General features: G+C 37.0%; 1 protein-coding gene across 2 annotated transcripts; it reads right to left on the bottom strand.

Annotated features, from left to right (window-relative positions):
* Positions 1-200: 200 nt before the first annotated feature.
* On the bottom strand, positions 201-17,404 carry PCNP (PEST proteolytic signal containing nuclear protein). Of its 2 annotated transcripts, none has more exons than XM_028119195.2 (5): positions 17,278-17,404; positions 10,679-10,893; positions 7,537-7,611; positions 3,150-3,205; positions 201-2,015 (listed from the first exon to the last, which is right to left on the bottom strand). In XM_028119195.2, the coding sequence occupies exons 1-5, from the start codon at positions 17,402-17,404 to the stop codon at positions 1,889-1,891; spliced, it is 600 nt and encodes a 199-aa protein (XP_027974996.2). In that variant the 3' UTR covers positions 201-1,888. The 2 variants fall into 2 exon arrangements, with proteins under 2 accessions (XP_027974996.2, XP_087880485.1); XM_088024359.1 differs by lacking the exon at positions 17,278-17,404 and adding an exon at positions 10,917-11,021 and having other exon boundaries at positions 10,679-10,841.
* Positions 17,405-17,528: the final 124 nt, after the last annotated feature.

Raw genomic sequence — 17,528 nt, 5'->3', positions numbered from 1 at the left:
CCCCAGACACTGTAATGCTATAGAACTATGTGCTAAGTTAGGTAGACTCCGATACTAATTTTAAATTTCCCATTATTCTGGCCAACAATCTGGGCAAGAGCAAAAATTGTAATATCTGGCTCGTCTTTTTTGTTAAAAAAATAAAAAAACAAAACAAAAAACCCAGCAACAATTATGTAGAAGAGAAAGTAAGAACACTATTGAGTTTGACAAATTTATTGGTATTTTAGTAAAGACATTCATCTCAGTCGTTTCTCTCCCATCTTGACCTTAGGTTAATACTTCATTTGAGTCAAGAAAAGAATATGTAGGAGAGGGATGTTATTTTAACATAAACAGTAAAATGGACAAAAGTGGAAAGTCTGCCTACGTTAAAGCAAGTTAAATTCATGTATCTTGATATAATTAAATCATGTAAGGACTAATAGTTCTATATACATTTCCATTGTTTTACCTGGGGCTTACTCTAAACTTAAATGCAAATGAACAAAATGTTAGGAATATATACAGGCTGCTTCTCTGGAGTTATTACCTATTAAAAGAGCTCAGCAAGTAGTTACCACCAATAAAACAGTCTGAAGCTGCCTCCAAATTAAACACTGCAGGAGTAGTCAAAGAAATCATTATACGGTGTTTCTTTTATCCGTGACTACGCCTTTAAAGAGGTGTTTATAACTGTCACATTAAAAAATAATTCATATACAAAAATTTAAAAAAAACCCTACAATACACAGATCTAACAACATATATGTGGTCAAAGAATCCATAAAATATGTTTAAAGATGCATTTTCTTTCTTTTTATCTTCAGTACCTAAAATGTGCTTTTGAGAGGCCATTGGTTAATATGTATACACTTCAAATAAACCATATTACTGTACTAAAATAAGAATTCTTGCGTTAAGTTCAAATCAAACTCGCTTTCACAAGTTAGTAACTTAAATTAAGCTTGAACAAAGTTACAGAAAGTGCATCTTTCTCATTTTCATCTTCATACAATGTTGCTTTTTTGGTGTTTCTACCTTTTAAAAATAAAACAGCCAAATATTTAAGTATTATGTACATTTAAATTTTTGGTGGTGGTTTGTATTTTAAAAGAAACAGCTTCCTTATGATTTGCCTCAAGATCTGGTGGAAATGATTACAGGAACTAGCTAATAACAAAAACCAAGAGAAGCACATTCAAAATACTGATTTACTTTGGTAGCAAATGGTCTTTGAAGACTAATGAAGGTAGACAAGACCCGTTAAAGTGAAGTGGGCTATTTCAAATACTCAACAACTTACATAAAATTAAAAAAAATTTTTTTAAAGAGCTAAGCATCTGTACCAACTGATAGCAATGCAATATTATCTAGTTTATGATGACTTGAAACAAAACAAATGCCCATTAGGAAAAAAAAAAAAAGCTATATTTTAATTTTATCTAACGTACTTTCAGTCAATAGTCCAGTAACATTTTCCTCCCAATACAATACTCCCTCTTCTATAAGGCTGTTCCTGGGAGCCAGACACTTTAGGTTAATAAGGGAGTTAAGAGTAACTGCTTGCAGTTTAATAGACAATAACTTTTTGCGTTCCTCTTAATGTGCTAATAGTTGTGTCTAAAAAAATATGCAATTCTTAGAAAGGTACCATTTCTGATTTTTTATTATCTGTAACCTTTGGAAACTAATCACATGAAACTACAAAATTAGCAAATGTCTTGAAATCTGTATATAAAACATAAATTACCTCTAATTTCAAACTCTCATTAGTGTACCACTCAATCTTAAAAAAAAAAAAAAAAAAAAGGCGGCTCCAAAGATAGTCTTATACCATTCTTTAAAAAAGGAAACTGTTCCTTTTAACTTTACACCCACCCCACACCCCAATTTCAAAACACATCATTTAATTGTCTTGGTCATGGACATTTCCAAGATGAGATTTTATATTTCGCTCCCATAGCTTCTGGTTATCAGAAAAACCATGCTTTCCTTTATTGAAGGAGTTTGGTCCTGCTGATGTTGGTGTATCCCTGTGTTAAAAGACAGGAAATTTATTTAAAAGTTACATAAAGCCTTTTGGGCCATGTTTTTAACTCATTCAAAACATATTTGTTTAGTACCTATTATGAACAAGGGCTATCACAAGAACCTAGAGAGTTTTTAAAAAATACCCTTTCTATAAGATCCAGTCCTAAAATTCCAGATTCAGTAGGTCTGAGGAGAGACCAGCATGTTTAACAAACACCTAAGGTGATTCTGACATATAGCTAAGGGTGGCAACCACAACTGTTTTTATAACTGTTGCTTGAAACCCTTTAACAGGGTCATGAAATCAACTGATGGCTTGCCATCAGCATCTATAAAAAAATGAAACAGAAGAAAAACATGAAGATATATTACACATAGAAAGGTTGTCATTGTGGATTTGTTTCAATTTTACATCTTTTACGTTTTTAAACATATAAACAAACAAACTGGGTATTTAGACAAAGTTATAAGATCAGACGTATTTCCTACTTTTAGGTCCCAGTATGAAAGGAAAGCGGGCAGGCAGTCACCGGGACTGTTCCTATTTGAATCCTAGACTCCAAGTCTGATATAGATGCTTGCATATGGACTTAGTTCTCTGGGAGTTTATAATTTGGTAGAAATGGGGACAAACTATGGGTTGGTTTAAACCCGAACTTCCTTACTAGCCTCTAAGTTATCTTAAGTACAAGAAAATGGCCATTATGTTAATTTGATAAGTTATTTCCATGACAACAGAAACATGGAGGAAAATTAAAATACTTGTCTTATTTTGGTATTTGGCATCTTAATTAGGAAAAAAGGACATGTACAATCAAGATTAAATGGTGAGAATAATATGAGAGGTAAATGAGTGAAAGTCTTTTCTTTTTTATACTGAAAAAACTTAAATTTTAAATCAGAAACGTTTCTCACAGCTATCTGAAGAAAATACAGATTATATGTATCTGAAAAGAAATATCCTTAAAATTATTATTTTTTCATAAGGTACTCAATTTCTCTTATCAGGAGAGAAAATAAGATCACTGATAGCTCACAAAACAAAACTGTTTTGCCCAAATATGCAAGAAAAGCCCAAACAATAATGATCATTTTTAAAAGATCATTCTCTACAATCTTTACAAAAAAATATATACCTTCCAATATTCTTCATCCTCATCTTTGCTTCTGGAGGCATTTCCTCTGGCTCACTCTGGAGGGAAAAAAAAAAGCAAACAGAGATGTGTTACAGGTTTATTAAATTCACTTGATTACTAATATTACTAAATTTTGTATCTAAGTCTTCTAGCACTTTCAATACTATAAATCTTGGTAAAAGGAGAAAAGTATTTATCTTAACTACATTTTAAAAAGAAACACACAGATCTTGAAGTGTGCTGACTTTGCATAAAGAAAAAAATCTGGTAAAAACCTGACATTCTAGAACCCAAACCATTTGTTTACTATGCAGTACACACTATGCTAAGTGCTTTAATATGCACTCTCTTTTAAAATCCTAACAATCCTCAGGGCACCTGGGTGGTTCAGTTGGTTGAGCATCCATCTGACTCTTGGTTTCAGTTTGGGTATGATCTCAGGGTGGTGGAATCAAGCCCTGAGTTGGGTTCCATGCTGGGGTGGGGGGGGGGGGAGGGGAGAGTTGGCTTGGGATTCTCTTCCTCTGCCCCTTCCCCAACTCTCTCTCAAATAAATAAATCTTTAAAAGAAAAACAAAAAAACCCTAACAATCCTACTAGGTAGGTATAATGATCATCATTTGCATTTTAAAGGTGAGGTAAACAAGGTTAATTTGTCTAAAGTTAAAAAGCTAAAAATAGCAAAAGAGCTGGATGCCAAAGCAAAGATTCTTAACAACTTTATGGTATTGCTCCTTCTAAAAATGTCTCCTTTACTAAAAAGGTATCTTTAAAGTTCATTCTTTCTATACTTCTAAAGATGTTGAAAAGATATGTGATAAGTTAAATTCTTTTTAGATCTGTTTTTATGTATGAATGTTGCTGGTGAGATAATTTTTTTATTTTTAAGTAGGCTCCATGACTGACATGGGGCTTTAACTCATGACCCCGAGACCAAGAATCACATGCATGGTCTACCAACTGAGCCAGCCAGGAGCCCCTAAATATTCTTTTTTAAAAGAGTGTCTTTAAGATCTAGCCTAAAGGAGTTTCTCCTGGTCAAATCTGAGATAAGTTGAGCATTATTGCCTACTGAATAAAGAATCCATGAGGGGCTCCTGGGTGGCTTAGTCATTAGGCGTCTGCCTTGGGCTCAGGTCCTGGTATGGAGTCCTGCATCGGGCTCCCTGCTCAGCAGGAAGCCTGCTTCTCCCTTTCCCACTCCCCCTGCTTGTGTTCCCTCTCTCGCTGTGTCTCTCTCTGTCAAATAAATAAAACTTAAAAAAGAAAGAAAGAAAGAATCCATGAGCGGGGCGCCTGGGTGGCTCAGTTGTTAAGTGGCTGCCTTCGGCTTGGGTCATGATCCCAGGGTCCGGGGATGGAGCCCCGCATCAGGCTTCCTGCTCAGTGAGGAGCCTGCTTCTCCCTCTCCCCCTCCCCCTGCTTGTGTTCCCTCTCTCACCGTGTCTCTCTGTCAAATAAATAAATAAAATCTTAAAAAAAAAAAAAAAAAAGAATCCATGAGCTTACACTTAGATAAATAAGGGACAGTTCTTCCTTACAGGAAGAGACAATAAATATAAAAGAGAAAAAACAATGAGAAAAAACACCTTTGGCAAACATTCATAAAAATTGATTTTGGTAGGAATCAGCAATGGATGCTGACACTCATGGGAGTGTTTAAAAAATTATATATTTTCATGTATCCTTTTTCTTAATTAAAGATTTTACTTTTAAGTAACCTCTACACCCAACTTGGAGCTCAAACTTACGACCCTGAGATCAAGAGTCCCATGTTCTACTGACTGAGCCAGCTAGGCGCCCCATAAATTTTAATTTTTTTAATTTATTTTATTTTTTCAAATTTTTTTATTCTATAAAATTTATATTTTTTATTTGTTATGTTAATCACCATACATTACATCATTAGTTTTTGATGTAGTGTTCCATGATTGTTTGCATATAACACCCAATGCTCCATTCAATACGTGCCCTCTTTAATACCCATCACCAGGCTAACCCATCCTGCCACCCCCCTCCCCTCTAAAACCCTCAGTTTGTTTCTCAGAGTCCATAGTCTCTCATGGTTTGTCTTATTTTTTTTTTTATTTAAGTAGGCTCCACACCCAACACGGAGCTTGAACTCACAATCCTGAGATCAAGAGTCACATGCTCTACTGACTGAGCCAGTCAGGCGCCCCCATGTATTCTTTTTTTTTTTTTTTTTTTAAGATCTTTATTTACTTATTGAGAGAGAGAGAATGGTAGAGAGAGAGCATGAGAGGGAAGAAGGTCAGAGGGAGAGGCAGACTCCCTGAAGAGCAGGGAGCCCGACGTGGGGCTCGATCCCGGGACTCCAGGATCATGACCCGAGCCGAAGGCAGTCGCCCAACCAACCGAGCCACCCAGGCACCCTCCCCCATGTATTCTTAAAGCATAACCCCCAAAATAAATTTTAATTACAAAAGGTAAAACAGTACTTTGGAAAAGTACAGAAATCTGGCAGACATCACTTTAACCAAATGATCAAGGTTAACACTGTCATTAATGGGACATATTGACAACATGTGCTCCCTGGTATGATAACATTAAGAACTGGGCATCACCTCTGTGGTATTCCTGCCAAAGTGAGTTAATACGAATCTAATCATGAGGAAACATCACACAAATTCAATCTAAGGAACATTTTACAAAATCACTGGCCTGAACTCTTCCAAAAATGTTAATGCCATAAAACAGAAAGACCCAAGAATTGTCCAAATTAAAGGAGACTAAGGAGGTAACAACTAAAATTTCAAAATTAATTAAATGGATGCCCTCATTGTCCAACATGCTTTAGGCTCAGATATATATCCAACGTTACTTAACTATGTTCTGCAGAAAAAAGAAAAACCAGATGAAGATTTTAGATGCACACATTCTTTTATCTAAGAGACAAATTAAAGTTTATATCCTTTACCATCAACTTGCTAATTTCTCCATTCGCAAAACAGGAATAACTACATCACACGATTCAAAGGAATATATGAAGGATAAAATAAAGTTACGTGAGAAGACAGCCAAATTGTGAGGCGTTCAAAGTAAGCCGGTACTATCACGCAGCTTCCCATTTCCATCCTCTCTACTTTTGCACATGCTGTTCCCTTCCTCCTATCCTGTCCTTCCCGCATGCACTCTGTACATGCCAAGAAGTTACCTCAAGGGGCGCCTGGGGGGCCCAGTCGTTGGGCGTCTGCCTCCGGCTCCGGTCGTGGTCCCAGGGGCCTGGGATCGAGCCCCGCATCGGGCTCCCTGCTCCGCGGGAGGCCTGCTTCTCCCTCTCCCTCTGCCCCTGCTTGGGTTCCCTCTCTCACTGTGTCTCTCTCTGTCAGATAAATAAATAAAATCTTTTTTTTTAAAAGATTTTATTTATTTATCTGACAGAGAGACAGCGAGAGAGGGTCTGTCAAAACACTGCCTGATGTTCCAGCATCCAACTCCTATTTCTTCTATATATACTCTTCCCAATCACTTCAGCCCACAGTACGCTCCTCTGAATGTATAATTCCTAACCATACTGTTTTGGGAGCAATTACTCATGTACCCTGTTAACACTTAATTGTTATACAATGGGGTCACATTTTAAGTGGGGGTTAGTTTCTAAAGTCAGAGACCAAAGAAAAAAAATCAGTCAAAATAATGCTTAAAATTCCATATCATATGTTATTCATAAGCATAAGAGAGGGGCACTGTGAGAGGCACGAGGAAACTAGGAAACTAAGAGAACAGCAGTAAGCAATGCTCACTCTGGAACACGTGCTTACTGAATAGACTTCTAAGAGAATCACTTGCACTATTTGCTATTCTTCATGGGGATACCAGAAGAAAGCATTACAGCTGCCTTTTTGAAGGTGAATGCATGCACGATGTCTCATCACTGAAGACTCCAACTATTAAATTATTAAAGACAGCAGCATTAAATTTTTCTTTTTTTGGACTCTACATATTTCCTAGTGTGTATTATTATTGTTCATAATAAGCATTTGTGTATTATTACTGTTCATAATAAGCATTTGTTTATTTGATTCTTTTTTTTTTTAAGTAGGCTCCATGCCCAGTATGGGGCTCAAACTCATGACTATGAGATCAAGACCTGAGCCGAGATCAAGAGTCACTTAACCAACTGAGCCACCCAGAAGCCCCTGTTGATTTGAGTCTTAAGTTCATTGCTTCCAAAGGCAATATTTTAAATAATCCTACAACCAAATAAAATAGAAATATCCAGATTTTGCAGGCATCACACACACACAAAAACTATTCAGAATTACAAAAATTCACTAGTATCATTAGTACAACCTACAATCTGCCTCTAACATCTTCCTTAAAGAAATGGTTAAAGTAAAATAAACAAAACTAGGTGTTGACTTACATCTTCATCTTCATTAAAAGCTGCTGCTACTGAAAGGGTTTTTGGAGCAAGTGTTGGAACAGTTTCTTTAGGCTTCTGAAGAAGAAACACATTAAAAAGTATCATATAATGTTAAAAGTATCACATAATGTTTATACAGGCTTGTTTAATGATACAAATAACATCTTCAAAGACTTGATTTTATGTTTTCACAGAAACATATAGTAAGGAACTCAGAACAAACTTTAAAGAAATCCATTTTTTCTTTTTAAAAATGTGGTTATCAACAGGTAGCTTTAACTTTATTAATTATATGTCCATTTGTTTTCATCCTGTAAAACATTTTCTAGTCAGGATATATAGTATCATGTAACTAACAGGTACCCGGAAAAGGTAAAAGAAAATGATTAGTACTTCTTTCCCACAGTAACAAAAAATGAAGTGCAGTGTGCCTTGAGAGAGAACATAAAAGACACTAAGACTCATCTCTCTACTGGGTAGCTTTCTGACCTACAGCCTGTAAACATGCTTCTCTTCTATCTAATCTAAGTTTCTGAGGTCAGTTGTCCTCACTATCTTCATCCTCTCACCATCCATTTTGTCGATAACCCACTGCAATCTGGCTTCCTCCCTCACCTAGAATCGGGTGACCTTGGTTCTATAGGGTCACCAGTGACCAGTGCACCGCCTTTGACTCTGATCACCAGCTATTTTTTGAAACACTCCTACCTTGACTTCTCTGACAATGCTTTTTAGATGCTATTCTAATTCTCTGATCTTTTGTTCCCTCTGTTTCCTCCTGTTCCCCCCACCAAATGACAGACACCCAAGAATCTGTCTTTAGGGATCTTTCCTTTCCTTCTCTGTACTTCCCTAGTCAACTCCATTCACTCCCATAGTTTTAACTACCAAATCCAATGGCTGCCCCAAACAGAATGTCATATACCGACTAGTCAGCTCCACTTAGAGACCCAATGGGTACTTTAGTTTCACAGCGTTCTAAGTACCCAAGCCAGAAAACCTTTTCCTCAACTTGCATTCTATTATAAAGTCTTGTTGCTTAAATCTTTATCTAATAGACCTATCTCTCCCTCTGCATTCCCATCAACTACCGACACCTAAGGCCCCTTTGCATTACTTGCCTCAACTACTGTTAGAAATACCATCCCCCCCACTTCAGTGTTTCTTCCCGCTAATCCTCTATAATGATAACAGAGTGATATATCTAAAATACAAATCTGTTTAAAAGTTTCCATACAACAGTTCCATAGCTCTGCTAGAACCTAAAGAGTAAAACCAAACTATATTATGTAAGCCCTTTATGATTCCGTTCTATGGTCTCATCTGGGGGGCTTTCTATCCCTACATTTGCATACCACTTTCCAACTACAAACAATTTCCTGAATGGCTTCACATCTAAACTGCTTTTGCACAAAATTCTTTTTATCTGAGATGCCCTTTGCCTCCTGTCTATAGTTAAGGCCAACTCAAACATCACCTCATCAGTGAAATCTTCTCTGATCTGCTGAAACAAAAGGAACCACACTTTCTTCTATAACACAAACACTTTTTATAAATGTTTGCTTTTGAAGAAATAAAAAATGTTAATCTGGAGATTATGCATAGAGACTCTAGAAATATCCTTTACTCTTTTAAAGATGTCAGGTGTTTGATGTTGTACATACAGCATATGACACAAGTAAGTGCCTGTTGATCAACTACTTTTTCAATCATATAATCAAAAGCAATAGTTTCAACTATTTTTTGTTATCTTAAAACTCACTTCCCCAAGATGACTGTGTTTATACTAAAGTTTACTTTATAAAAACAGGTTTTTGTTTTCCAAAGATTAAAAGTTTTACTGAATAGGCATTTTCAAACAAAACCCTCCCATCTAAAATGATCAGCAATTACTAAATCATGTTAATGATTTAGAAAAAGTAGGGATTTAGATATCTAGTTTAGGAGTGTGCTGACCCCAGTAAAATCTATTATCAAGAGTAACATCTATATGGAAGTGTACATGAGAATACATGTTTAACGACTATCAAAAAAATCCCACAAAGATTTATGCAGTTGGTCTATGCAACTTTATAAAAAAAAAAAAAAAAGGATTGAACAGAATCAGCTCAAATAGGAAGAAAAGTCATGAAGTAATGAAGTTACAAGCCGAATGTCTTTTGGCCAGGATGAATTTTTTTAAAGAAAGGAAGAAAGAAAAAGGCAAAACAACATTAGGGTAGGAGTAGGGGTTCTGAGAAATGGTAGCTCTTTTAAAACTAGAAGTGTAACTCAAACACACCGACTCTAACAGGAACCTGATCCATATCATATTTTTGAGATCTCTGAATGAACATCTAATGCAAAAATAAAGCTCTATGCATCTGGCAAATGAGCATTAATTTTCACAGAACAGATATGAATAAACAATAATCCTTACAATCCTTAAAGGCAATAATCCTAATAATTCTAGGATTATTCTCCTTATACAATGTAACTATTTTCTAAAGCTAAGAATAATACACTACCTTTTTTTTCTTAAAGATCTATGTGGTTGAAACATATGAAATTGTCACTTTTGCAGGTCAGAAATAGTCACACATCTAGAAACTTCATGTAATATTTTAAAACTTTCCAGATACTCCATGGTGAATAATTAAAATTAATTCAAGGTTTATATTTAAAACAAGGGCTCAAAAGTTGATCTGTCATAGGATATACAGGGCTCAATGTCCATTTGTAGTTCCAAAGTAATCAGGAAGCAGTTATCAAGTAATACCTCACTAGTGCTGATTTCTAGAGATATTTTTAATATTACTGGAATTAAAAGATAAGAAAAATAAACCAAAATTCTTCCTGAAAATATTTTTCAGAGGTTTTTGCCCAACTTGGAAAAAATTGTTACTTTATAAATCATACATATTCCTTATAATAGTTGCTCCTTCTTAAATTCCAAACCTTTTAAAAAAGTTTTCTTGAGTTGTAATTTATCCACACCATTCTTGAATGCAGAGCTGGTAACTTCTTAAATACTTACATGTAAGTTCACGCACTAATGTACCTTTTTAGACTCAATTTACCATAACCCCCTAATAAGCAGATTCCTGAAACAAAAATTCTTAAGTCCCATTATGAACATCATACAGATAAAATAACAACTCACACTTGATCCAAGTTTGATGGATATGGCTGAGGCTTTCTTTGTCGTCTGACTACCTATGGCAAATCCAAACTTGGAGATCTTTGTAGGCTTTGTTGGGAGGTCTGCAGCTTCTTCTTCAGCTGATCGCTTCTCAGCGCTGCGACTGGAACTTTCCCCTCCATTACTGGAAGAAACAGTCTTAGTTTTCACAGGTTTTTCTGCTTCTTCTTCAGGTCCTGGTGAAGTCGAAACAACTTACCAAGATGAGCTATTTTTACTGAGCAGATTGATGGGAGCAGCAACCTCAAAAAGCATCGTTATAAGGAAGATACCTCTGCAGTTGTCACCTACTGACCCAACAGTCTCTTCCACTGTTTGTTAGAGTATACAGCAGGAACTGAGATTGTGTGGCAGTAGAAGAGGCTCCCATGAATTAACTAGCATAAAATACAGAGCAATTTAAAATTATAAACATAGAGTTCACAAAACCTAAGACCCTTCAACTAAACACTATTATAAAAGTTATATATAATAATCTAGTCACTTGTGGGATTTTGCTTTTTAGAAATTAAGGTCTATAAATTCTTCTACACAAACTAGTGTGTGAGCAATTGGTCACATCACAGAACAATACATTTGATTAATAAATTCTGACATTCTTCAATTATGTAGTACTAGTTATACAAAAAGTACCTAGTTATGAATGGCTTATTATTACCAGAACTACAACATTAATACAGCCTGGAGTAAGTTTCTTGAGTGATGTATTCCTCACGTACCTCTCACACAATTTTTAGAGTTGAAATGGACACTGAAGGAAGACATCAAGTCATTCCCTCTTACGTAATTCTACTCTGAAAGCTTGATTATCACCTATTTTAACAATCATACTGAGGTTCACATACTACTTTTTCTCATGAAAGAAAGAGAAGCAAATTATAATTTCAAATAGGAGCCATACACATGTAGATTTGGAATATAAGATGGCTTTCAGTAATTTTGCTTGTATTTGTATTAATCAATGACAAAGTAAGTTTGGATCTTGAGTATCTTTGGTCCTTTAGAGGAGAAGGCTATTTAAGAACATATTGAATGATAAGATAGAAGAAGTCTGGTTGATTAAAAATTTTCTTTCCCCAATTCACCCTATAGAATGTTTTCTGCTACACTAAACAGTTTATTTATGAAGAGAAGATGCTCTAAGCCATAGCTCTGACAACGAGTTAACAGGACAAACAACTAGAATGGGGGAAGTGGAAAATCAAACACAAATAGATGGACAAGTAACAGATTAAAAAATCCAGAGGCTATAGCTCTCAATCTATATAATTTTGGAAGGATGAGGTCTCTAGATTAATAAGCACTTTGAACAGGACACTTGATTTTGTTTAGAGGAAAGATAACAGGAACTCTGTATTCTCTTTGGACAGGGGGTGAAAGTTGTAATAATAACGTAGGGGAATTAAGCAGGACTAGGTTTTGGTATTTCCTCAGGAGACAAAGATAGCACTGGAATGGTTGCTGGAGGTGCCATTTACTTATTTAGATATGAAATTACAAAAGCACCTAAATAATGTAAGATCAATATTTAATAGCTGAAATACAGAAATCAATTTAGAATTTCTAGGGGCACCTGGGTGGCTCAGTCGGTTAGGCATCTGCCTTCAGCTCAGGTAATGATCTCAGGATCCTGGGACAGAGTCCCACATTGGGCTCCCCATTCAGCGGGGAGTCTGCTTCTCCCTCTCCCTCAGCCCCCCAACCCCCTATCCTCTCTCTCTCAAATAAACAAATAAAATCTTTAAAAAATTAATTTAAACTTTCTTAAAAAAAACAAACAGTATTATGCCAACATTAGTTTTTTTCAAAGCCTAAGTTTAGAACTAAAAGCATTATTCTAAATTTTATTTATTTGTATTTTTAAAGATTTTTATTTATTTATTTGACAGAGAGAGAACACAAACAGGGGGAGTGGGAGAGGGAGAAGCAAGCTTCCGGCCGAGCAGGGAGCCCAATGCAGGGCTCGATTCCAGGACTCTGGGACCACGACCTGAGCCAAAGGCAGACACTTAACGATTGAGCCACCCAGGTACCTCCTAAATTTTATTCTGCATTCTATTTATAGCTTTATTTTTTATTTTTTTTAAAGATTTTATTTATTTGAGAGAGAGAGAGAATGAGAGACAGAGAGCATGAGAGGGAAGAGGGTCAGAGGGAGAAGCAGATTCCCCGTCGAGCAGGGAGCCCAATGTGGGACTCGATCCTGGGACTCCAGGATCATGACCTGAGCTGAAGGCAGTCGCTTAACCAACTGAGCCACCCAGGCACCCCTATTTATAGCTTTAATCAAGTATGAGTTTTACTATAGAACCCAAACAATGATAACTATTTCTTTGTGACTGACTAAAATTGAAAACACAGACTCTATATATGGGAACATATAGAAACATATAGAAAATGCACTGGGTTTACATAACGAAACAATCTATATACTAAGGCACAAGTTTTGTACAAACACAAACTCTGAAAAACATCAAAACAAATAGCATAAAGAACATTTAATCTTGACTGCAGTACACTCTGCTCTTTGAACTGTGACCCAAAAGCTGTACATAATTAGTCAAGATTTCCAGTTCTTTAAAAAAACCCTATCTTTTCTTAATTCTAGGTCTCCTTTTACCCAGAAAATAATTCTGGAACAAAGAATCTAGAAAAACTACAGGGCGCCTGGGTGGCTCAGTTGTTAAGCGTCTGCCTTCGGCTCAGCTCATGATCCCAGGGTCCTGGGATTGAGCCCCGCATCGGCCTCCCTGCTCCATGGGGAGTCTGCTTCTCCTTCTTCCTCTGCCCTGCTGCTCCTACTTGTGCTCGCTCTGTGTCAAACAAATAAAAATAAAATCTTAAAAAAAAAAGAATCTAGAAAAACTAAAGCATAAGTATAAAACAAAGTGAAAAACATAAATCTTACTGTAATATTAATACCATTAAGTGTGACAGCTGGCTGAACTAGTATGTGATAATATATGGAACACAATACTATCTGTCCAATCCCATGATGCTATAGGGAAAATACCTATAGACACTACTGTAGAAAAGGTAGCATGAACAGGGGAATTGGGAAAACTACCACTAATTAAGTAATCAACTAATTAAGTAATGTGAAATCAAAATTCAATTTGCTTTCTTGTCACCTTAAGAGGCAATCTATTAAGTAAGACCACCCACATCTCAGGTGCACACTGGAGATGGAACGTATTTTGTCTAGCAGGTCATTTCTAAACATGACTGATTTCAGGGACACCTGGATGGCTCAGTCCGTTAAGCATCTGCCTTTGGCTCAGGGTATGATCCCAGGTCCTAGGACTGAGTACCACATTGGGCTCCTTGCTCAATGGGGAGCCTGCTTCCCCCTTTGCCTGCCCCTCCCCCTGCTTGTACTCTGTCTCTCTCTCTCTGACAAATAAATAAAATCTTAAAAAATAATAATAAAATAAACATGACTGATTCCAAATCCAGCAAATTATTTTTGGATATAGTAAATAACTGGCTGTGCTCAACTCTTAAGTTTGTTGTTTTCCTTTCTTTCTTTTTTTTTTTTAAAGCATTTATAGATACTCAACAGCTTTAGAAAATATCCACTCTTCAGTGAAAAGATGGGGGAAAAGGAGAAGAAAAAGATGGGTGTACTATTAGTACTCATTACTTAGCCTTAAATGGCTCAATGTGTCACATAGATTGGAGCTTTTATTTTCTTTTTAGGTAATCCTCCTCTAATAATTATGTAGTAAAATATACAAAACATTTAGGAAATAAAGCAAATGGAATAAGCAATGAAAATGGAATAGTGTGACAGCCAAATCTATGTTATCAATGTGACTGTACAAGTCTATATATATAGTTCATTAGAAGAGAAAATTATTTCAACCTAATGTGAACTTTGAAAGGTATCATTAAATATAAACACTAATTTCTATGTCCATTAAGGTGTTTTTCTTTAAATACAACATGTACTGCACTTTAGCATTTGGGGGCTTTTAATCAAGAACTCCTGTTTTCAATTTATTTAATAGGCTTGGACCACGGAAAACAAAAATTTTAGATGACCATGGATTAGCAATGTGAAAATTTTTAGCAACATAATTTATATTTTATTTTTATTTTTTAACATAATTTGTATTTTAAAGAATGAGTAAATATGTGATCAGTTTTCTAAAAATAAAATCACAATTTACAGCAAAACATTAATATAATTAAAGTACTAGATTCTTTATCAAGGACTATTTTAATAAAGGGGATTTTTATCTAGTTTGCATTCATTCTGAGCTAACAAGTGTGTAGTTAATGTGAAATCAAATTATACGTGGTACTAGCATTTATTTTTTCTTTTCTATTGAGTAGCTGGAAAGGTAGGTCTTGGAGGACAAAGTTACCTTACTTTGAAAAAGAAGTACCTAATAAGAAAGTTTAAGTCCATACATCCTTCATGACCATTTGTATTCTGCTAGCTTCATCTGAAAAAAGGGCACATAGCTACCTCTCCAAAAGGACTGGTGTGCAGCTTAAATGAGAACATATTCAAGACCCTCCTAGTGGTTGGCATAAGAAATGTCAATTTCTTTAAAATAGTTTTTAGAGAGCTTAAAACAGCACAAGATGGCCATGATTATGATATGGACAGCTCTTTTCTAAGATTTCAATTTCAAGGAGCTACAAAACTTTTGCTGAAGGGAGAATAAAAATCTGCCCAAAGCCTTATCCTTAGCATTATCCTCCTCTTTAAGGTGAGAGCAAATTCAAGTAAGTAGCTTCTCTTACTGACATGAATTCATTCATAGCTACTTATAAAAAATTACACTTCCAACTACTGGACTCTTCAATAGGAGCTAAAAATCAGCTAGGTAAGCTCCTAAGACAAACTTGAGAGTGTTTCAAAATAGTGCCAACTTGCCACAAAATTAGCAATTCAGCCAATCCACAGAATTAAATGTTTTAGCTATGATTTCTCTGAACAAATTCATTAAAAATATCTGATTCAAAAATGATTTCTATGCAACAGCACTATCTTCTTGTTAAGGCAGGCACATCCAAGGCAAATCATGGCAAAGTTATTAAGGGATAGTACTTATTCTAAATCACCAACAAGGATACCATAACTTTTGATTATCAATCATCCAAATTAATTTTATACTACCACTCCACATACAAAAACATGCTACAATAGAAACTTCAACATTCATACTACAAAGTTAATTATCCCTAACTGAAAGGGTGGTGGATAAATTACACAGTCCAGTTATGCTGACACTTAAGGTACATTTTGGCAACACATTAAACACATCTTTAATACTCTCAAGACACTTAAAAAGCTATTCTACAAAGTTAAAAATAGTCTAAAAGCCAGTTAAGATTCTTCAGGTTACAGATCTTTGTTTTTTCTCAAACTACCAATTTTTTATGTCATTTTACTCAATAATTTCCAAACCGATTTTTGAGGGGAAAAAACATCCCTAATGAGATAGCACTATATGGTCTAAATTGCTGTTTAATTAAGTAACTGAATATTACGCTTTTCTCAGTTTTTGTTCCCAAGGCAATTCACATTAAACGTCATGTTAGTAAGGTCCTAATAATTGCCTTCATATGCTATTAATCTTCGGTATTTTCTCAAACTAAATATTTTCAGGGACAAGATTTGAGGGAGTCAGAATACAGAGTAATACTTAAAACGTTCTAAAGATATCATGATCACCTCGCACGTGTTAAGTTACTTGCCTTGTTGCGACAAAGGGGGGTGGGGGCTTGGAGAGATGTTTCTTTACCTTCATGCACAAGGCCCAAATTTACAGGGGTGGAGGATACAGAATGGAGATAGCTGTAACCTGAGTTAGCATCATAACAAAATAACAGGAAAAGTCACACTAGCCTATTAAGCCACCTAAGTATCTGTCATGCAGTTAGCTGGCAACAGCCTAAGAAAAAGCAGACACTTCAAAGGCAATCAAACCCTAACCCTAGACCCCGCAGCTTAAACCAGCGGGCAGGCAAAGGTATTCTTTCCCTCCATCTCGACCCATCCCGTTACAGGGTCAGTATTCGACTTAAAAATAAGAGAAAAGGCCGGGATCGTCGACCTCCTCCGCGAAAAGGGAGAAGCAAACTAACTCCTAGGTGTAACTTAGAGGCCAGCACCGTCGGAAACTCGGCCTGCGGCCAGTTCCTGCAGCCACTTCTCGGTGACTCCCACTGTGTGTGTGCGCGTGTGTTTTATGTGATGTGCGTCTCCGGTGTGGCGGTAGCGGCTCCTGCACTGCCGCTCCTGGTCCCACCCCGAGTTCGGTCCCCCTTTCTGGTACCCATCTCCCTTCTCCTCGGAAGCAGGGCCTCCGGTGGGGCCAGCAGGTGACGGACAGTGGCCGGCTCTCCCCCGGCAAGGAAGCGATGTGGGCCCGGATCCCAGCGGGCCGCGCCGGGCGTGCCCGGGTCTCGTCTGGGCCCAGCACCTGGCCGGGTGAACGCCAGATCCGCCCATTCTCGCTCCCATCCTACTCCCCCCACCCCGGGGACCTCAAAGAAAGGCCCAGAGCATCCCACGCAGCCCGCGACGCTGGGGTTGTGTTCACCTCCGGCGGCTCCAGCTCGCTGCGGTTTCTCAGGCTTCTCCTCTCCCGCCTTCCCGTCCGCCATTTTCCCCGCCGCGGCCTCCCCTGCAGCCACGCCAAGGACGTCACGGCCCCGCCCAGCAACCATTGAGTTTCGGAGCTAGCCGGCGAGGCAGCAGCCTAGAGCGGCCCTGGAAAGTGAAAAAAGGCCGTTTTGGAAACGGAAGTGAATGTGATATCATCTGCGAGTCGCCTCTGAACGAAGGGCGGGG

This window comes from Eumetopias jubatus, unplaced genomic scaffold (assembly GCF_037043125.1).
Source record: "Eumetopias jubatus isolate StellerSeaLion01/CBP00866 unplaced genomic scaffold, mEumJub1_p1.0 scaffold_1, whole genome shotgun sequence".
Taxonomy (NCBI): Eukaryota; Metazoa; Chordata; class Mammalia; order Carnivora; family Otariidae; genus Eumetopias; species Eumetopias jubatus.
This window is presented reverse-complemented; position numbering and strand designations above follow the sequence as displayed.